Here is a 23,079-nt window from a genome sequence, read left to right as displayed (position 1 = left end):
ATATATTGACTCAATATCGTTATCGCAGTATAATGTTGCGCAATATTATATATGGGGTATTCATTTTGTGGAGCGCTGCGTCCCGTCCGTTGGCTGTGTGGCTTATTTGTGTTTGATTTAGAGCTTGAAACGCTATAATGATCATGTTTGATTGGCCAGTTACCGTGCCACGTGCACATGTTAGTACACGTCAGCGCATGGGGCCACTACATGACAAACCCTATGGAGCGTACCACGTGTGTGCATATTTCAACAGAGTGACAGTGTAAGTGAAGAAATAGATAGAGACAATAAAACGGAACGAATCAGAGAAGCGAAAGAAAAGTTGTGTCCTGTTCTCTTTATTTATATATTTTATACTGTCCAACCAGTAAAACATGTCCTGTTCTCTTTATTTATATATTTTATACTGTCCAACCAGTAAAACATGTCCTGTTCTCTTTATTTATATATTTTATACTGTCCAACCAATAAAATATGTCCTGTTCTCTTTATTTATTTATTTTATACTGTCCAACCAGTAGACCATGTCCTGTTCTCTTTATTTATATATTTATACTGTCCAACCAGTAAAACATGTCCTGTTCTCTTTATTTATTTATTTTATACTGTCCAACCAGTAGAACATGTCCTGTTCTCTTTATTTATATATTTATACTGTCCAACCAGTAAAACATGTCCTGTTCTCTTTATTTATATATTTATACTGTCCAACCAGTAGAACATGTCCTGTTCTCTTTATTTATATATTTCATACTGTCCAACCAGTAAAACATGTCCTGTTCTCTTTATTTATTTATTTTATACTGTCCAACCAGTAGAACATGTCCTGTTCTCTTTATTTATATATTTATACTGTCCAACCAGTAAAACATGTCCTGTTCTCTTTATTTATATATTTATACTGTCCAACCAGTAAAACATGTCCTGTTCTCTTTATTTATTTTATACTGTCCAACCAGTAAAACATGTCCTGTTCTCTTTATTTATATATTTATACTGTCCAACCAGTAAAACATGTCCTGTTCTCTTTATTTATTTTATACTGTCCAACCAGTAGAACATGTCCTGTTCTCTTTATTTATATATTTATACTGTCCAACCAGTAAAACATGTCCTGTTCTCTTTATTTATTTTATACTGTCCAACCAGTAAAACATGTCCTGTTCTCTTTATTTATATATTTTATACTGTCCAACCAGTAAAACATGTCCTGTTCTCTTTATTTATTTTATACTGTCCAACCAGTAAAACATGTCCTGTTCTCTTTATTTATTTATTTTATACTGTCCAACCAGTAAAACATGTCCTGTTCTCTTTATTTATATATTTTATACTGTCCAACCAGTAAAACATGTCCTGTTCTCTTTATTTATATATTTTATACTGTCCAACCAGTAAAACATGTCCTGTTCTCTTTATTTATATATTTTATACTGTCCAACCAGTAAAACATGTCCTGTTCTCTTTATTTATATATTTATACTGTCCAACCAGTAAAACATGTCCTGTTCTCTTTATTTATTTATTTCATACTGTCCAACCAGTAGAACATGTCCTGTTCTCTTTATTTATTTATTTCATACTGTCCAACCAGTAGAACATGTCCTGTTCTCTTTATTTATTTTATACTGTCCAACCAGTAAAACATGTCCTGTTCTCTTTATTTATTTTATACTGTCCAACCAGTAAAACATGTCCTGTTCTCTTTATTTATTTATTTTATACTGTCCAACCAGTAAAACATGTCCTGTTCTCTTTATTTATTTATTTTATACTGTCCAACCAGTAAAACATGTCCTGTTCTCTTTATTTATTTATTTTATACTGTCCAACCAGTAAAACATGTCCTGTTCTCTTTATTTATATATTTTATACTGTCCAACCAGTAAAACATGTCCTGTTCTCTTTATTTATATATTTTATACTGTCCAACCAGTAGAACATGTCCTGTTCTCTTTATTTATATATTTTATACTGTCCAACCAGTAAAACATGTCCTGTTCTCTTTATTTATTTATTTCATACTGTCCAACCAGTAAAACATGTCCTGTTCTCTTTATTTATTTATTTTATACTGTCCAACCAGTAAAACATGTCCTGTTCTCTTTATTTATATATTTTATACTGTCCAACCAGTAGAACATGTCCTGTTCTCTTTATTTATATATTTTATACTGTCCAACCAGTAGAACATGTCCTGTTCTCTTTATTTATATATTTTATACTGTCCAACCAGTAGAACATGTCCTGTTCTCTTTATTTATTTATTTTATACTGTCCAACCAGTAAAACATGTCCTGTTCTCTTTATTTATTTATTTCATACTGTCCAACCAGTAAAACATGTCCTGTTCTCTTTATTTATTTATTTCATACTGTCCAACCAGTAAAACATGTCCTGTTCTCTTTATTTATATATTTCATACTGTCCAACCAGTAGAACATGTCCTGTTCTCTTTATTTATTTATTTTATACTGTCCAACCAGTAAAACATGTCCTGTTCTCTTTATTTATATATTTTATACTGTCCAACCAATAAAATATGTCCTGTTCTCTTTATTTATTTATTTTATACTGTCCAACCAGTAAAACATGTCCTGTTCTCTTTATTTATTTATTTCATACTGTCCAACCAGTAGAACATGTCCTGTTCTCTTTATTTATTTATTTTATACTGTCCAACCAGTAAAACATGTCCTGTTCTCTTTATTTATATATTTTATACTGTCCAACCAATAAAATATGTCCTGTTCTCTTTATTTATTTATTTTATACTGTCCAACCAGTAAAACATGTCCTGTTCTCTTTATTTATTTATTTCATACTGTCCAACCAGTAGAACATGTCCTGTTCTCTTTATTTATTTATTTTATACTGTCCAACCAGTAGAACATGTCCTGTTCTCTTTATTTATATATTTTATACTGTCCAACCAGTAAAACATGTCCTGTTCTCTTTATTTATATATTTCATACTGTCCAACCAGTAAAACATGTCCTGTTCTCTTTATTTATTTATTTTATACTGTCCAACCAGTAGAACATGTCCTGTTCTCTTTATTTATATATTTCATACTGTCCAACCAGTAGAACATGTCCTGTTCTCTTTATTTATTTATTTATACTGTCCAACCAGTAAAACATGTCCTGTTCTCTTTATTTATATATTTATACTGTCCAACCAGTAAAACATGTCCTGTTCTCTTTATTTATATATTTATACTGTCCAACCAGTAGAACATGTCCTGTTCTCTTTATTTATATATTTATACTGTCCAACCAGTAAAACATGTCCTGTTCTCTTTATTTATATATTTTATACTGTCCAACCAGTAAAACATGTCCTGTTCTCTTTATTTATTTTATACTGTCCAACCAGTAAAACATGTCCTGTTCTCTTTATTTATATATTTTATACTGTCCAACCAGTAGAACATGTCCTGTTCTCTTTATTTATATATTTTATACTGTCCAACCAGTAAAACATGTCCTGTTCTCTTTATTTATATATTTTATACTGTCCAACCAGTAAAACATGTCCTGTTCTCTTTATTTATTTATTTTATACTGTCCAACCAGTAGAACATGTCCTGTTCTCTTTATTTATTTTATACTGTCCAACCAGTAAAACATGTCCTGTTCTCTTTATTTATTTTATACTGTCCAACCAGTAGAACATGTCCTGTTCTCTTTATTTATATATTTATACTGTCCAACCAGTAAAACATGTCCTGTTCTCTTTATTTATATATTTATACTGTCCAACCAGTAGAACATGTCCTGTTCTCTTTATTTATATATTTATACTGTCCAACCAGTAAAACATGTCCTGTTCTCTTTATTTATATATTTCATACTGTCCAACCAGTAGAACATGTCCTGTTCTCTTTATTTATATATTTATACTGTCCAACCAGTAGAACATGTCCTGTTCTCTTTATTTATATATTTATACTGTCCAACCAGTAAAACATGTCCTGTTCTGTAGACATGGTCCTTATTTATATATTCATGTTGGACCAGTCTAATATGATGAAAGAAGTAAACCTTGTGTTGTAAGAAAACGTGTTTAATTTGTTAGGAATCTATTTTGATGCGTTTTCCCGTAACTTTTGTAATTTGACATATGTTTAAAAATATCAAAATTAATATTGATATTGCAATATTCATAATAAATATCGCAATATCACATTTTGTCTATATCGTGCAACCCTAGAAAATATCTAATTGCGATTATTTTGACTGATATTGCGATTGCAATATGATTCACAATATTATTCCTTTTTGTATTATTCTGATTTTCATTGAAAAATACTTTTTTTTTTTTTTAAAAGTCAGTGGTTATAGGGTGATTTTTGCGAGGATCTGTACCAAACAAATGCTTTTTCTTAAGTATGTAGGATAGGATTTGTTGGCTGGGATGTTTCTGCAGCACAACAATACTTGATCCAGAATGGTTTGACATAGGGCTGCACAATAAGACCTAAAATCAAAATGATTAATTGCACATTTTACTTCGAGAACGATAAATGAACGATCATTTTTTTGTGATTAGTTGTTTTTTTTTTGTCCACATAGTTCATTGGCAAGGTTTGTACTGTAAATAGGCTTAAATATTGAGGGTGAGATATATAATAAATAATAAATAATTGAAGGAAACACACAAAGCGGGAACTATTATGGCTATTTATTGAAAATGTATAAAATTGAAATGAAACTAATTGCTTGAAATGAAAATTCAGCAACAAAAACAAAGTCACATTTTAGTGACTTTTTGTCCTTGGCTTTAGGTGTAGCCATGTCTGTCTGTCAGTTCAACACAAAGGTTTACACTTAAATTTCTCTGAAAACTGCCTGTTACAGGCTCTGCTGTAATCACAATAAAACTGTCATTCAGATGCAAATACAGAATGATGTATTCCTTGTTGACTCAATAGACTCAATAGTAAGCAGACTGACAGGGAAACTATCCTGGGAAAAGATAAAGGAAAATGAATAGGTGTTTTTAGATGTGCATGCAAACTTTAACCCCCAATCCTAATCATCATCTCCCCTTGTCAACGGGCCATGTGTGTATGCCGGGGGCCAAACTAGCTGCAGAGGTGTTTTGAATAAACTACCTTCAGCATTTTTTGGAACTTTATTATCAGTGGCAACAAACTGGCAACTACCTTTTCCATATCGTGAGAACAAAACACACATAAATGGGGGGGGATGAAAGTTCCGAGGTAACCTTGAACCCACAGTCCATATAATGCCACAAAGTGTTATAGAATGATATAAAACATATAATACAAATAATATTAATTAAATCATCAGCTCGGTTCTAACCCGGTACCTTCTTGCTGTGAGGCCACAGTGCTAACCATTGGGCCACCGTGCTGCTAAAATCAAGATACGTAGGGTGTATATAGGAAATGTGTCTACAATATGTAAATTCTATATTGGATTCATATTTTGATAAAACATTTATCTGTGCCACTTAATTTTTGCTGCTGCTGCTGTGGTCATACTTGCTACACAGCCTACTACTGTAAATATTGTGACACTTTCTGTCATTAGTGTGGTCTGACTAACTAACGTTTCCAATTTTTACCATCTTATGTCAGATTTCTTGCCTGATGTCTAATGTGCTGACATAGTGTAATGAAGGCACAGTCTCTCTCTCTTAATATTTTGGATCAATAACTAGGACATCTGTTTTGTCCTGGTTTAGTTTAAGGAAATGTTAGGTCATCCATAGATTAATGTCAGAGATGTTGACAATCATTTCAATAAAATGTGATATTGTTTATCATCAATTTATGAAAATAGCATTTTTACGACTATGCCACTAGATGGTGCTGTTACTCCAGCTGAAATAAATGGTGATTGTTGGTAGTGTTGGGCTCATAGATGTTGTCAGTTTGGGATCCTTATTCATAATTTCCTAGCCATTCCTATATCACAAGCATTTTTAACTTAAATGCCAACCTATGTCATGTTTTTATTTTACAGTTCTGTGGCTTTGGACTGAGCTGTTGTTTTAGTTTAGTTTATTTCTTATAATTTATTTCTCTGTTGTTACATTGTTTGTGTCCAGGTGGTTTTGAGATCCACACTGAAGTATTACTGTAGGCAAGTAGTAGGATTTTGAAATACTTCAGGGCATTGCTTTTTTATTTTGCAACTTAGTGACAAGTTGTAATATTTACATTTTATGCATTACAAGCAATTAGGTTCAACCATGGGCCGCACGCACGCCAATTCAATTCAGTTTTATTTATAGTATCAAATTATAATGAGTTATCTCAAGACACTTTACAGATAGAGTAGGTCTAGACCACACTATAATTTACAAGGCTCTTGGTAGGCGGTGTCTGATGGTGCCGGTTGGGGGTACACACACACACACACACACACACACACACACACACACACACACACACACACACACACACACACACACACACACACACCTTCCTCCCTCCCTTCCTTTGGCGGTCACTCAAAACGAGTATGACTGTCCTCTCCGTCAGATCGTCTTATTTGTGGATCCTCAGGTGGCTGTAAAGGCCAATCAGTGATCCACAGATTCTACTGCAATATGGGCATTGGAAGGTTGAGGTGGTGTGTGGTGGTGGAGCCTTTCTCTGTTTGTCCTTTACCTCTGCAGCATGGCGGAGTTCTGTTTCGTGGTGTGCTGCACCTTCCTGCACAGCTTTTCTCCAGTAGTCCCTGTTCAACGCTAGATTCTCCCTGTTGCCGGACGTGATGTTAAACTTTTTCAGGTTGGTCTTAATATTGTCCTTAAAGCGTTTCTTTGGCCCACCAGGGGCTCGCTGTCCTTCTTTTAGCTGGGAGTACAGGATCTGCTTTGGGAGACGGTTGTTGGGCATGCAGATGACATGTCCTGTCCATCGGAGTTGGTACTGCATTATGATGGTAGTGATGCTGGGCATATTCATTTCCTCCAGAATGCTGGAGTTTGTACGTCTGTCTTCCCAGTTGATCCTCAAGATTTTTCTTAAGGCTCTTTGATGGAATAGTTCCAGGGCTCTTAGGTATCTGCTGTAGGTGGTCCAGGATTCCGCTCCATACAGCAGGGTTGGGAGAATCACAGCTCTGTAAACCAGGAGCTTGGTTTGAGCCCTTAAGTCTCGGTCATCAAAGACTCTTGTCCTGAGTTTGGCATAGGCTCCGCTGGCACTGTGTGTGTGTGTGTGTGTGTGTGTGTGTGTGTGTGTGTGTGTGGTTGTTGGATGACCAGTAGTGATTCATAGCAGGGTTCTTTACAATTATGTGCTAAACAACTGGCCACCTAAGCCTCCCCACTAGCACAGAAATGTTGGTTCTAAGTATTTTTGTAGTGCTGCAGTTCACACAGATTTTGAGGCATTGTGAATTTCAGTGCGACAGGTCGCACACAGTCCCCTGACGCACCAGATGATTTGTTAACACAGAACCATCTGAGAAGCCATCATCGGAAGCTGTTTTGGAATAAGGCAAGCACTTGCAAAAAATACTTGGCAGGTGATTGGATGAACCATCTGTCAATCACATCCACCATTGTTGTTTTGAACAACAATTGTCGCAGCCGTCTCTCTCTCACTCACACTCACACACACACACACACACACACACACACACACACACACACACACACACACACACACACACACACACCTAAAATTGGATTTGAATAATTGTACCCTTGCAAAGGTCTTCATCATGTGTCTGTTTTTTGTGTCTAAGTGACTGATGGGAACAACAATATTTGACATTGGCCCAGTGTTGAGTGAGATCGCTGCAGTTGGCAGTCAGAGAAACAAACTACAATGTAAGTTAATAGGACAACTGTCTGTCTGACAACATTATGGAAAGGATTTCTAAGGAGGTCGGCCTTTCTGTTAAAGAGTAAGATCCTTTTTTTAAACATAAAAACATCCTTTAATTGCAGTTCTACTAAATGGAGTCTGGTGGGTTTATCGCTAGCGACCTCAGAGCTGTTTCTGGTTAAACAGAAAGGTCTCAAAGAGGTTTTAAAAAGGCCTATATCTGTAGGGATCCTTTTCATAATGTTGTCAGACACTTAGAATAACATTCTGACCCTGTCAGTAGCAAAAAAAAAGGACTGTTAGTGGACCAAACTGACTATGCACATTTGCCCCATAGGGTTACATTGCAGCCCTGTCTGTGGCTGCCGGTTACAGCGTTCTTGCTTAATACTGGACCAATTTCAAAGATTGTTGTTCCTATCAGTCACTTACACACAAAAATATAGGAAAATAGGGTCCAGGTTGAAAAAAAAAGGTAGTAACCTCAACCACTATAGATAATGAACTCAGAACAAAAGGCTCCTGCTCTCTGTGGTGACCTATACTGTGTTTTAATGCAGCTGAATAAGAACCATGATCTGCCTATGATTTTATATTATCATATTAGAATTGTCTATTTTCTGTCTCTATCACTGCAGCTGGCCTGTACTGAATGCCTGAAAGACAGAAACATCCATGTAGTGCTTAGCTAAAAATACAGTACAAAGCTGAATTGGATGCACAGAAAAATACAACCTGTACACCTATTTAGACAGATGAATCTACAGTACTGCTTGAAGCTTAACAGTGAGCAACATATAAGCACTGCCAACAACCCTAACTTATACTTATCTGGGAATCCAGAATTTAGAACATTATTTTTTAACATTAAACATTACAACATATGCGCTATAACATATCTCTAGATCATCTCTAGAATAAGATGTATGCTTTGTGCAAGCTATAAAGAAATAGGCTAACACCAAAATGAAGCTGGCTTAGAGAGGTGCTGCTGCTATAAAGTCTCTTTAGCTTGATTCTTTATACATGTTGGCTCAGTGAGCTATTGTAGTGGCACTTGTGAAAATAGTTAGTTTTTTGTAATTTACTTTATAATTTGTAGTTTTTGATTAGGGGTGTGCCATATCATATCGTCGATGTTCACAATAATACCGGTAGAATTTTCAATATCATGATATGATGAAGATATCAGATTTGGGACTGAAGAGGTTGGATAGGTGCATCCTTAACTTTTAGATTAAGGTTGTTGAATGTAAATAGAGATGGTCTTCAGGACCAGAATGTGCATTTTGGTGTCATATAGAGAGTAATATTGATTAGTGCAGCTTTAGTATTTCTAAAGCTTGAGCAACCTTCATTGGAATGAATGTGAAGAAAGTCTCAGTTTCTCGTAGGTTTGTCACATGACCACTTAGTTTTGTTTGAAACCGCTCAGTGAACTACATCTCTCGTCTCACACAATTTGCGTCACCTTGCTTGATGCTCGGCTTGCTCGCTAGGTAGCTAGCTTAGCTCTGTTCCACAACACACACACAGCGTTCTCTTACCTGATGTGTTTTATCCAGTGAAGTTTTATCAGACATCGTAGCTTCAGCAAGATGTCATCTGTGCAACTTTGAAGTGTGTAGTCTTTCTAATTACATAATTGTCTTATACTTTAACAGTTTAACAGACTTTCTTGACTTGCAAAATTATCTTTTAAACTGACAAATATCATATGTGTAATTCATGGCTCAATTCAAACGGGATAAAAATAAAAAAGTGTCTTTCCCCATTCACTACTGTTCATATTTTTCCAGAATTATGGTCCCATGGCGATCCACCGGAAGGGGAGGGACTCCGCCTCTGTATAACATACAATGACCAACACTGCTTGCAACATTGTTGTGTCAGCTTTTCCTGGCTGTTAAGTGCAGCTGCCTTAAGGAACCTCCATTATGCTGCTAATGGAAATATACAAAGTGACAATATGAGAAAATTAATAGTCATTCTTACAGTTCTGTCTCGATTTTTGCCATCTTTCCTTTCCTGCCTTAACCCCTTCTTCTTCCTTCAACTCCCATCTCCTCACCTCCTTGTCTCTCCTAGGTCTATTTACGATGACCAGCCCAACGCCCACAAGCGCTTCATGGAAAAGCTGGATGCCAGGATAAGGAACCATGACCGTGAGATTGAGAAGATGTGCAATTTCCACCACCAAGGCTTTGTGGATGCCATCACAGAGCTCCTCAAAGTCCGTGCTGATGCTGAGAAACTTATGGTAAGAGACATTACTGTAAAAATGACTACAGGCCAGAAGAGGCAATAGCAGGACAGTTCGGTCTTCAACCCACATTGGCTGCCAAATCTTAAAATATAGTGGCCATCTGAGCTCCAACAGACTACCAACTAGATTGTTAAAGCATCAAATTGATAATGTTTTTCCATTATGGAAACATTTATTATCTTCAATAAAATCATGTTTCAGACACATTTAGAGGGCTTTTTATATTTGCACTATATGTGTTTATTATAAGTTGGAAAATGTAATGGTAAAAAGGTCTATTTATCATCTTGGCTTACTTCAGTGCACTGTGGCACAGTCCTCCCAAACTGGTGTGAAAGAAATATTTTGTTTTTAAAGCATATCTAAATAGGGGATAGGTGATATGGAAAATAGCCTCTACAGAATATATAATTTTATGAAACCTTTTCGATATACGGTATATTGTGAAACAATAAAAGATATGTTCTTAATCCATCATGTTAGCTATCTGACAAATCAAGATATTTGATCTAATTGATAGAAAAATTATATGAAAATCCAACAATACCATAAAGAAGTCCTGCCCATTGATTTAAGACATTACCCACGATGGCTTAATACAACCACAGATATTAGCTACCAAAATACAGATAACTAGGCAAAAATTACGCAATTGGCAAATGTGTATGATCTTATATTAGGCCTATATATCATCATATTTCCCATCTTAACAGTCAAATATAGCATTTTGATTAGATTTTAAATATAACGTGTTTTATATATTTGGTAATTATTTGACAACATCATGTAACTGATTAAAAGTAATGAATAAGTATATAAGTAAATAAGTAGTGCAGTGAAGGGGTGGTGATGGCGCAGTGGATATGACACATGCCTTTGGTGTGGGAGACCCAGGTTTGATTCCCACTGTGATACAGCAACCAATGTGTCCCTGAGCAAGACACTAACCCCTAGTTGCTCCAGAGGTGTGTGACCTCTGACATATATAGAAATTGCAAGTCGCTTTGGATAAAAGCGTCAGCTAAATGACATGTAATGAAGGTTTTGATTTATTTTATGTCACACCACTGCAATGCCAGATGCATGTATTGTAAGTATCATGCTTTAATTTTTAAATCAATTCTATTTTCCCCACACACTGTTTTCTTGTATTTGCTTTGTCAGAGAGTAATGGTAGGCTACACCCAACTGGAATGATATCCCGATACTTTAAAATGATTTTTTTTTACCTGTCTCATTACTGAATATGTGACTACTGCTGTGCAATCGCCATATTCTTTCATATGGAGCAGCGATCACAGTTAGCAGGAGGTTTGCAGTGGAGATATCCGATGGGCTGGGATATAACATACTAAGCGTCTCTATTGGCTAAAGTGTGGCCAGCTAATGACGTGTGAAGCATCTCCATGACCCCAAGTTTGCAGGAATTAGGCTACATCTACACTACTACGTTTTGGTTTTAAAACAAATGTCTTTTGCTACGTTTACGTGTCGCGTCCACACTATTACGGCGTTTTCGAGACCCTAAAACGGAGACATTTGGAAACACTACTGACCATGTTTTGGTTTGAAAACTTTGTAGTCCGGAGGGGCTCAGACTGAGACCTTTGGAAACGAATCATTAAAATGATTATAGTATGATTTCTGGGAGGATCTGTTTTATTTCTTTATTCTGTAGGGTACGATTTGTAGTCCGGGATGTCTCTGCAGGACTTTAAACATTAATTCAGAATGGTGTGACACATATTTTTCCTTTAACAAATATTTGGCGATTTGGATAATGCACTAGTCCGTATTGTGATTTTGATAAAATTGCGATACATTGTTCCGTCCTAGTCATAGGTTCTACTCCCTGGTAGCTGACCAGTGGAACATTATGTCGATTTACATAACAGTTTTGGTTAAGTTTTGTGATTATGTAGTTGGTCCCCCCTCGTTTGGAAGCTGCACTGTTGAAAGGATTGTTATCTAAAAGCCGACTGGTCAATTGGGTCATGGCTCTCAGCCGTGTGACAAGAGCCGAGAGTTCAAAAATCCCCATCCAGAATCGAGAAGTTTGTCACTGAATCTGTGAGAAAGAGCCTGTCACAAGCCATTAAACCCCATGAAAGGCCCAGTGCACCGATGATGGGTTCAGGTCCTCGCTGCCTGGTTAATCTAAATTTGCCTGCCTTTGTCCTTGCCCCTTCATGGACAATGAGCTGATTACAATACTGAGCAACTGCAGCGAGGGAGGTAGAGAGGGAAAAGAGAGGGCATGAAGAGGGGGAGCAGACAGAGAGTGGAAGGACAGATAGACACGTGACAGCATGTTCTGTTTAGCCATACATTCTAAAAAATAAAAAAAGGATTCAACTATCAAAATTTTCACAACATGAAGAAATTCAAGTGCTGCCTATGAAAATGCCATGAAATAAAATTTGACTTGAGTCTTTTAAACAGAAGTGAGTGCTCTGTCACAGAAACCTTAACATGCCAATGATGGGTGAACATTTTCAGCACCTTCACCCTAATCACACTAAGACCTTTGATTTATCTTGCATGATATCTTAATATCTAAGAAAAAAGCCCAAACCGGGCCTTGTTTGTGTTTTCAACATGCAGCAGTGTCCCAGTGCAGTTTTAAAAGATAAGGCAGATTTGTTTGACATGTTTCCCTTCATTGTCAACAAATCTAATGAGAAGACCAACTCCAACAATGTGTTAGTCTGTCTCTGGTTATGGCTCTCAGCCCCAAACCCAATGATTCCTACTGAAGACCTAAATCTTTAAAAACAGTTAACAAATATATTGTATATGTAATTGATCAGTCATTTTCAGCTAGTCACTGTAGTATTTAGCCAAAGTTACTCAAACAGGAAAAAGTCCATTTGTTGGGAACTATTTTCAGCAGCGGATTAACCCACATGTATGGCTCTAGTGAGTATTTACAGCAGCAGGACGGTGTTTGTCGGATTAAGTAAGAATAAAATACAGTATGTATGTTCATTATAATGAAGAAACATGGCACCAGTGAAACAGTGTGGCTCATTGATGTGTTTTAATAGTTTTTGGAAAACAATGGAGCTCTATGGAAAAGAGCAGAGGAATAAGACACATGGTATTTGCAATAAACAAAAATGTGTGGGAGCCATGGGTAGAGTAAAAGAACCAATAAACAGAGATTCTGAGGCTGTACAGTTGAACTGATGTCTGTGTTTGTTTTGAAAGGGTCAAGTGACGGACACTGATCGAAGACTACAAGAGGCTGGGAGGGAGGTAAGTTCAACTATGCGTGTATGCATGAATGTCCAGGAGACAAAAAGTGCTTTTTACTGTGCTGCCAGGACACATGCCTGCTCGTTCACTGCAAAGACAGTTCTGAATTCGACATGACCATTCTTTCACCCAGTAGTTAGCAGCGGTGGCCCCTGTCTCATTGTTTCCTTCCATTGTGCGTCTCTTCCCTCAGGTGACGGCTCAGACAGAGGAGGTGATTCGCTGTCGGATCCAGCAGAGGAACATGGCCACCACTGTAGAGAAGCTCCAGCTCTGTATACCAGGTACCACAGCCCTTGTGTATCCAATATGATGGCCACTTTAATTCTAGTTAGGGCTGCTCGATTATGGGAAAAATTCAGTTAGTCTTTACTTGAAGGTATCTACACAAGAGTGACATGACACTGTCATGAATGTTTCATAAACATTATAAACAAGTCATAAATGTTTATGACATAACGCTTCTTTTAGTAAGTGTCATGACAAGTTATGGTTAGGGTTATGGTTAGTTAGGGTTCATGTGTCATGACTGTGTCATGTCACTCTTACGTAGATACCTTCAAGTAAAGTGTTACCAAAAAACCTTATCACGATTATTTTTGGTAAATACCGAAATCAAGATTATTTAACACGATTACTTTTAGTAAACTTTTAGAAAGATGTTGCAATTATTGAATAAAAAAAAAAAGTAGAACAGTTGAACAAATGAACAGTGAAAAACTGTGAAATTTCCCTTAATACTTTTCCCGTTTGAACTTTTTTTTTCTCATTCTGAACACAAGACAAGATAAAAGTTTACTTGCTAAATGTAATGTGCGAAATAATCGTTTTTCTCAATTACTTGTGATGGTTATGAGCCGAAATCCTAATCACAATTAAAAATTGATTTATTGCACAGTCCTATTTCTAGTGTTAATGAGAAATGTTCACCTTAGGGTGCCACTGGAGCCCATCGGTAACCTGAAATATTTTGTGGTTTGACCCTATTATCTTGGGTTGGACTAAGGACATTTTTTGGTAGAACATTTTTGTCCATTATGTTTTGAATATACCTATCTGTATCTTTGTATGCGCAGTAAATTTGTCTTTTTAGGAGCAAAAGTGAGTGAAATTCTTGAACCAACAAACCTTGCTACAGATCCCGTTTTCCATCTTCTTTTCTTTTGCAGTGCTAGAAATGTACAGCAAACTAAAGGAGCAGCTGGAGTCCAAAAGGTATCCATCTCACTAAGCATTTCATCACACCGTGACTGATGTATAACTGTGATATCAAAAACAACTTACAAGAATTTTGAGATTCTGAAGGTTTCCAGATTCTGAAAGAGTAACTTCACCCAGTCTAATAATCTGGCTTGCCCTAGTGGTGACACCATCCTTTTCCCCACCCTGTGCAACTGTGATGTACTGTTGCACTAGTGCTATTCTGCTTGTGCGTTCCATTTGTACTCAGAAGTTGGATTTCTGAGCTCGGAACTCAGACAACCTTTGAGTACCCCGAGCTCAAAATCCAACATGGCTGCCACCTGCATCAACAGTTGTAGTTACATACCGTTATTAGCACTTCTGTCTATTTGAAACTTCTATCTGTGGACATGTTACGCTGTTTGTATGCACAAACACAACAACAGCATAATGCGTTGTTATCAACTGGTATTGCCAACAATGGCTATCTTGGCTCGAGCTAACCCCACAATAGGAAAATCCGACTTGTAAATGGAACCAATTCAACTCGGTTGTGACATCATTCCCCACATCTCCGCTGGGTGCGGTTGCAAATACACCAGACCAGCTGTGATGTAGTGTGGTTCTATAGCACTACAGTACATTGCTGCTGCACAGGTTTTGGAAAAAGCATGTTGTCACCACTTGTTGGTAGGGGGCGTGGCCAAAGGTTCAACATCATTATACCTTTCAACCCATAGAGGCTAGTGCAGCTATTTTTTTGTCCTTCTTCCAAAATCTAGTGTGGACTAAAGCCCAGTTTGGACCAAAGATTCGCGATGAGACAAAACCGTTTTAGAACATCACAGAGAAAGGTTTCAGCGGTCTGAACCGGCCCGTCTCACCTCGACTCAAACCAGCTGATGGTGTCGCTGCGACTCAGCTGGTCGAGTCTCCAGAGGCTGGTCTTAGAACCTGTTTCAACAGCAAATAGAGAAGTCAGATGGTAAAGTCAGCTACAATAAAATTATCAATAATCTATTTCTTTTCTGTTAAAACCCGTTAGCGGAGGCTCAATGTGCGCCTGCAAGCACGTATGGTCGAGTGACAGAAGAGAGGGAGCGCTTAGGACAAAGCTGTAAATCAGAGAAATAAAAACGTGTTTTTGCTGATTCATCACTAGAAATGAAACTGTAGTTAGCATCTCACTATCACTAACGTTATCCACATTCATATTTAGACGCAACAAATGATAAATCCAGCTACAAAAAGCCTGGAAGTTGGAAGTTTGGGCGGAGGAACAAAGAGTCGTTGCTAGGGAGATGATACAATGTCTCGTCTAGTCTCGTTGGTGTGAACTGGCAGCTTTCAGAACGCTGCAGACCGGCGCGTTGCGAGTAGTTGCAAGTTTCAACTCGTCTCGTCGCAAATCTTTGGTCTGAACTGGGCGTTAGTCTTAACAGCAGCTGAAAATTAATTTTTTGCTGACGTCACTGTTGGGTGTAAAAGAGTAACATCAGATGTAACAGACTTCATGTCTGATCAAACCCAACCAATCAAATGTATAAATGAGTGAATTAATCGTGTTATTCTTGTGGTCATTTACATCAGCCATCCCCTATGGAATTATTCAGATACATTAATCAACAACAAACTGATCATTTCAATATGTGAACCCTAAACCACCTAGAAGCACACATTGACCTCATAAAAATATGACTAGCCTACACACTGTTTAGGTAGATCCCAGGAGGTCCAACAATGAAAATTAACAATAATAATAACAATGTTGTAAATGAAATATGCACACGACTATGAACATAATATACAATTTAAAACAAACATACTTCAAACTAGCTTCCTTATTTCAGCCAAACAGTGCACTAAAATGTGTTTCTGAAAACATTTTAGGCGAGAAATAGGCAAAACAGTAAACAAATTTAATCAGCACTGACTAGTTTTACAGTTTAATTTGAATCCGGTCAGAGTTTGAGAAAGAGAGAGAGGGCCAGCTGTCTCCTTTGATCTGCTGCTATACTCTTTGTGTCTGTGTGCGGAAGTACATTCTGTAGTTCAAGCAACAGGCCCTAGGGCCAGCAGCAAACCACCAAGGTTTGCATCACGTGGTTGTTATGCTGGTCTGTGAGTAGGTAGATCGTGGCACTGGTAAGATGGAGGCAGTTTAACCATAGTTAGTACAAGCATTTTGTGGGGGGGAAAAGGAGTGAATCTCCCACAAATTGCAACAGAAAATCTGACAAATGCTCATTACTCATTAAAGTCTCCTCTATAACATATGAAAAGTCCCAAGAGATCCAAGTGGTGGAAAGTACTTTGGACTTTTGATATGTTATAAATGGCACACTTGTGTGACTAGAACTGTTTGAATTTTGTGTGGGGTCGAAATTAATTTACACATACTACCAACATTATTATGATCGAAAGCTGGGTGAATATCTGCAATCCCTTGAAGTTACTTCTACGTAAATCAATGTGTCACTAAATCAATGGACAAAACTATACACTATACATCTTTCGGTTGTCCATTCTAAAGAAGTGTTCTTTTAGCTAGACAAAAAAAGCTCAGTAATCAAGCCCCCTACCAAAAGAGTCTTCAAAAGCAACCAGGATTCATAATGAAGGTTTCCACTGCTATGTGGTTTTGACTGAACTTCATTTTTGAACCCCATTAACTTTATGTTTGGGCTGAATACTATTTTTACCCCGTGAACTTTATGTCTGGTCCTATTTACATGCCTATTGGTATGAAGGATGAATGACCCTTTCTTGTTCATTACTGTGTACCAAAGGAATAGGCCATTCACTAGCAGGACAATTGACCCTCAGTGTGCCCTTGTTCACAACAAGGCCCCCTCACTGAAGCTCTGTCACGGCCGACAGCCAATCCAAGGCAATTAGACCATGCCGGCCACCTTGTGGGATTTGTGTGTGGAGTGTACTTGAAGCACTAATGACATAGCCTATACACTTACAATGAATTAGAATGAGTTTGTTTGCCGCAAATGCACATTGTTTTCTGTACTGTATGTGCCAATGCCCAGGTCACATTCTGTTCAATGCCCTGCCACTTGCAGTCTTTGCGTCCTCCGTCCTGGTAATCTGCACTCTGACAAACCTTTTCACTGTACAGTTTATGAGGCTGCCTTCTGTTCATGTGTATACAGCACATTTTACACTCACTGACCGACCAATTAGATCCCTTCACAGCCTGCCTATCAGCCTAATGATGGGAGCTTAGCACATTGACCCAAGGCTGAACCCTTGTAATGTGTGCACTAGGGTTATACCAAATACTTCGAAGCTTCATTCATAACGTTGACATTCAAATTCTAAATCAACATATATTATTATATTATATCATTTTTTTTTAAAACATTTTGCATGTCTATTCATTCTTTTTAAACCTGGCATTTCTGCACAGTTGCAGATAAAGATTAGGCTACACTAATAGTATTAGTATTATACTATTTGTATAATTTTAATGCAGTGGTGGCTGCGCAGGATTGTTTCGTCCAGGTGCTCAGGTTTCCTCCCACCGTTGCCCTTGGCGTAGGCACTGGCATTACACCTGGCGTGGTCCCTGGGCGCCGGACCGTGGCTGCCCACTGCTTTTTTTTTGGATGTTTAAAGGCCCGGACACACAGAGCTGATAATCGGCCGTCTGACAGTCTGGCGAGGTCAGTGACTCGAGTCTGTTTGGTGTGTTCTGTGCCGTCGTCAGTCCGAGGGGCCCTCGTCCTTCATTTTGGCCGATTTGACATGTATAATCGGCGGGGTGGGCACTGCCGGCAGTCGGACTCAAATGACCCATCTGATTGGTGGAGAGCTAACCAGGAAACGGGGAGTGGAATGAGCGTGACTTAAGTCTCTCAAAATCTGATGAAAATCTTTTAAACTGACCTTTGTTGATCTGAAATGAAGACAGATTCAGCAACTGCATGGCCTATTTCTCTCTTCAAATGTTTTCAGAAACACGTTTCGGTGAACTATTTTAGTACAACATGAGATCGTATTATGAAGCCGCCATGACAGTCTGTCTTTGAATTTCCGGAGAAACCAGAGCCACGTGACAGGTTCGTCCAATCAGCTGTCGGTTTTTATTTTTGGGCGACACTACAGATTAGTGCCGCCTGCTGTTATGGAGACGTATTACGTCTCGTCTCTTCGGTGTGTTCTGAGGCACTTTTTTGACAAACTCGGGGAGACTGATCAGTCACACTGCCTTTTCTGCCGACGTTTGGCCGTCTGGTTGGTGTGTAAGCACACTAGAACACTAGAAAATACCCACAAAGCACAGCTAATTTGAGTGTACATATGATGTACCCTACATTTTACTCCCGTATACCACAATGCAAAGCGGCTGTGTTTTTTCTGGGCCTTCATTTTTGGAAATGTAACATGCAACTTATACACAACCTTTTACTTTCCTCCTGTGTGCTCGGTTTGTTTAGAAGTATTTTTGTTTTGGTTTGATTACATGATGCTGAGCGCTTCTGTCACACAAATAACGGGCACATCTCCTGACGCAAGTCACGCAACGATGTTTTCAGTGAGATATAAACACTATATAGGGCAGTGGTTCCCAACCTTTTTTCCTTGGCGCCCCCCCCTACTTATGTCTAAGAAAAGCTGAGCCCCTCCGAAACCGAAGTTGAGGTAACTCTCGAGATAGAGCCTTACCTTATTTTTTGATACAGAGGAGTTATCAGCACTTTTACGTTTCTCCGCCATGTTTCATTCATAAAATAGTGATGCCGTGGCGGCAGGAAAAACGAGGATGATAGCAGCTAGCAGCTGACCTGATGACAGCAAGGGTCCCAGGTTAAGAGGTCCCGGAGGTTTGGCCTACTAAGTAGCCTGCCTACAATTTTAAGCGAGAACAAAAATATATAGTTTTTATACAGACTTTTGTATACATTATATATTCTAGGGAGAAGTGGGCCCCAGAGCTCCAACCCTCCCACCCCCCCGTTTTTGCACCCCCAGTATGCAGTAGTACTCCCCAACACCTGGAAACACACTGGCCTTCCAATGTAAGTGATGGTGGATACAATCCACAGTACTCGTTCTGTGTGAAAAAATGTATTCCAAGATTATCTGAAGATAAAATTAGGCTTCAGCAGTCTGAGAAAGACAAATCAAGTGGGTATCTTGCAAAGTGAAAGGCTTTTTAGTATGAAATTCCTTTTTTTGAAGTTCCCCGGACAGTGTTTCGTTGCTGATCTGCAGTGGAGATTGATTTGACTAACTCATACTGCAGATAAAATAAACTATATATAAAGAATATATTTTTGCACGAATGAGGACGGTATTTTGTCCCCCCCATTAGGAAGGGATCTCCGACATTTGGAAGGGATCTCCTTATGGCCAGTATGAATGGGAGGAATGAATATAGCGAGCAAAAACTGCTTAGGTGTTCCTATGGGCACCTGCTTATTGTTGAGAAATTGAAATTGTGAACCTGTCCTTTTAATGGTTATGATTAAAGAAGCCAAAGCTGTGATTGCATCTTAACTGAAGCTATACTGTTTGTCTATGCAGATACTATGCTGCGTTAAAAACCATGGAGCAGCTGGAGAAGGTCTTCATCCCCAGGTAGGATTATACCATCAAGGTTCTTGAAGTACAACTCCACTGAAATTCTTTTGAGTAAATATGATATTTACCCCCTGTACACTTCCAAGATGGCTCTGAAAAGTTCGTAGCTTGGTTCTAGACTGCTTGGATTCACCGTAGAATCCCATCGTTGGGTCAGAGTTATGGCAACAACGCATGTTACAGTGTTAGAAATCTCTCAAACCACAGCAGGATCCACTTCACTGTTGATGCTCACTGTCTCAAACAATCCTCACTTCAAACAATAAATCATTAAAATTATATTTCCATCAGGAGAGACTTCGTTGCAGATATGCAAAGATTTATTGTACGAATGCATGATATGACATGTACAATCTTTGGAGATTAGACTCCATCATTATGAAATTATATATATTTAGGGGGTTAGAAAGCCAGAAGCTGATCCCCCGATGGAGTCTAGACACTGATGGTGGTGTGAGGAACCCGAAGACCGAACCGAGGAGCCGACGGCAGTCTTGCCGGGGGAGGAACCAGGAGCCGTGCAAGATGAAGACCGGAGGAGCAAGGGGAGGAGGAGGGTTGTGTTCTCAGCCTGAAATGACAACTGAGCAGCAGAGAGAGACAGGTTTAAAACAGGGGTGTCATGCTGTGATTGGCTCGTGAAATTCAAGGCCGCTTCTGATTGGTTAAAATAAAAGTGAATACCTCTAACAGCTGTTCAGTTTTAGAAGAGAGAGAAATGTGATTACGTTTAGAAGTCTTCCTTCAAGAATTTACGCTGAGCTCCATATATTTAAATAATGTAATTTAAACATATATATTAATTCCCCTGAAGTAGAAGAGGGCACCAATGTCAAACTGTAACTGTACAAAATCAAGATTTATTTTTGATTACATTTTACAGGTCGCTCCTGATAATGATAAAAAAACAAACTTTATTTTTATTGCACTTTTCTTAACAAGGTTACAAAGTGCTTTCCAGATAAAAACAGCAGATCAAATCCAAGAACAACACAGCCAACAACAATGAAGTCAATTACAAAAACACCCAGAGGTAGCATAATATATAAAACACCTGAGAAAATAAGTAAAATAAACATAAACAAAATGTAACCACATTTAAATTTGTCAAGGAAAACGAACGAGAACTCTTGTGGTGTTGCTGGTTGATATAAAATTATACAGTGATTAAAACTTCATTCCGAATGGAAAAATGTTCAATCAGACATTGGTGTTGTAATGCATTTTTTTGCAAAATGTAAATGATGACATCATACTGCACTGCTAGGGAGAACCAAAAAAAATCAACCACATCCATTTCTGAACCATCCAGTGTTTTTTTGGCCACTTTGTGGCAGCAGAACAAGCTGTAAGCACGACAGAGTTGTTATGGTGAACATGTTAGCAAACAGCTGTCGATTTACACATCTACTGTAGCACTAGGGCTGGCTACCGAATTCAGTTCTTTTTAGGCACTGACCGAATTCCCTCCAAAGTCGAGTCGAATCGAGTATTGAAAAATGCCTCGTCATTAAATACCCAATTCCAATACCTAAGGAGTAAATCCCATCAGCTTATCACTATCTTTGTCGTCCTGCTGTTTGGTGCTGAGCAGGTAATGTACAGTGGGTTTATTAGAGCTGAACCCAAACTGAAAACAGCTGCTGTTAGAAACAAGACTAAACCAAAATAGTAAAGCTGTTGACCACAAAACCAAAACAATTAGCTATAATAGGCTAAACATTTTTGTAGAGTTGAGGGGAACTTTACGGGCCGGCTACATTGCAAGCGTAACAAATGCAGAGCGGATGCACCGGGCACGAGAACAGCACATAAGTGATGCGTATGCACCGCAGAGATCTGCTCTACAAGTGTAAAAATGGGACAGTCTTCTATTTATATTTTTTACGCGAAATATGTGTCGCCTTTTTACACACAAATGGATCATAAAGTGTAAAAAGATAAAGATACATTCCTCGGAACATCTGCTCCGTAAACGGTTCGCATACGCTACTCATGCAGTGTAGCCAAAGCGTTAGAGTTGAGTTGATAACGTTCTGTGGGTTTGTCACTGTGAGTGACAGCTTTCATATTACACATGGTCAAGTGCAGCTTTAATACTGATTCCTTCTTCCTCCCCAACAACAGACAAACAAATGGCATCTCATTAAGTAAGAAATTATGTCAATTTATGGGAAGTTTTAATTATTTTTTAGTCTTAGAGCATTCTTTTAAAAATTGGTGCATATAATGGAGGTAAGCTAGATCTCAAATGCTGCTGGAAGTATTACCAATGTAGCCCGGCTGACAGTAATGTTGCCTGGGTTTTAGTAGCATGACACTGATGGCTAGATGGTCTCATTATTGTATTCCGTTGATTTGCCAGCTGTTGTATTGCTTTCTTTTTCATATAAAATTAGACAATGCTGGTTAGATTAGATTAGGCATGGGCTGGTTACCGGTTTCAAGGTATACCGCGGTTTGAAAAAGTCACGTTTTCAAAACGTTCCGTCATACCGTTCCTGCAGTATGAGCTGCAGTTTAGAAATCCCTTTCCCTAAAAAAAAAAAAAAAATATCTTGTGGGGGAAAACGTTTTTGTTTTTTACCCCGACATTTCAAAATAATACATTTTAAAGCTGTATTTTTGCTGAAGGTTATCATACCGTCAGAATCTCATACCGGCCCATGCCTAGATTAGATAGTACTTTTGGACGTGGACACACAACTGGACTGGTTCTGCTCTGTCTTCTGCAGGGTGAGTCAGTACAGGTTCTGTCAGATCATGGCTGAAAACCTGCCCAGGCTAAGAGAGGAGATCAAGGAGATCTCCATGTCAGACCTCAAGGACTTCCTGGAGAGCATCAGAAAACACTCGGACAAGGTTGGAGAGACCGCCATGAGACAGGTGTGACAGTTAGTGTTTAAAGAAAAATCCAACAATAAATGGGAAAAGGTATTAACTGTATCAGCTTATT

At 38.2% G+C, this 23,079-nt stretch overlaps 1 protein-coding gene and 1 long non-coding RNA gene across 10 annotated transcripts in view; one reads left to right on the top strand and one right to left on the bottom strand.

Annotated features, from left to right (window-relative positions):
- Positions 1 to 23,079, top strand: part of exoc6 (exocyst complex component 6) — a 98,957-nt gene that overhangs the window by 28,490 nt on the left and 47,388 nt on the right. For all 9 annotated transcript variants that reach the window (XM_031323935.2, XM_031323938.2, XM_031323937.2 and 6 more), the window contains exons 2-7: positions 9,908 to 10,079; positions 13,296 to 13,343; positions 13,537 to 13,627; positions 14,513 to 14,558; positions 20,067 to 20,120; positions 22,859 to 23,009. In XM_031323935.2, coding sequence (XP_031179795.1) covers positions 9,908 to 10,079; positions 13,296 to 13,343; positions 13,537 to 13,627; positions 14,513 to 14,558; positions 20,067 to 20,120; positions 22,859 to 23,009 — 562 coding nt within the window. The remainder of the gene's footprint in view (positions 1 to 9,907; positions 10,080 to 13,295; positions 13,344 to 13,536; positions 13,628 to 14,512; positions 14,559 to 20,066; positions 20,121 to 22,858; positions 23,010 to 23,079) is intronic.
- LOC116067502 lies at positions 6,695 to 18,003 on the bottom strand. Its single transcript, XR_004109230.1, has 3 exons — positions 17,900 to 18,003; positions 16,870 to 16,877; positions 6,695 to 6,707 (listed from the first exon to the last, which is right to left on the bottom strand). It is a non-coding gene; the product is annotated as an uncharacterized LOC116067502 (long non-coding RNA).

Source organism: Sander lucioperca, chromosome 22 (genome assembly GCF_008315115.2).
Source record: "Sander lucioperca isolate FBNREF2018 chromosome 22, SLUC_FBN_1.2, whole genome shotgun sequence".
Classification (NCBI taxonomy): Eukaryota; Metazoa; Chordata; class Actinopteri; order Perciformes; family Percidae; genus Sander; species Sander lucioperca.
The sequence above is the reverse complement of the archived record's forward strand: the minus strand, read 5'-3'. Positions and strand labels throughout refer to the sequence as shown.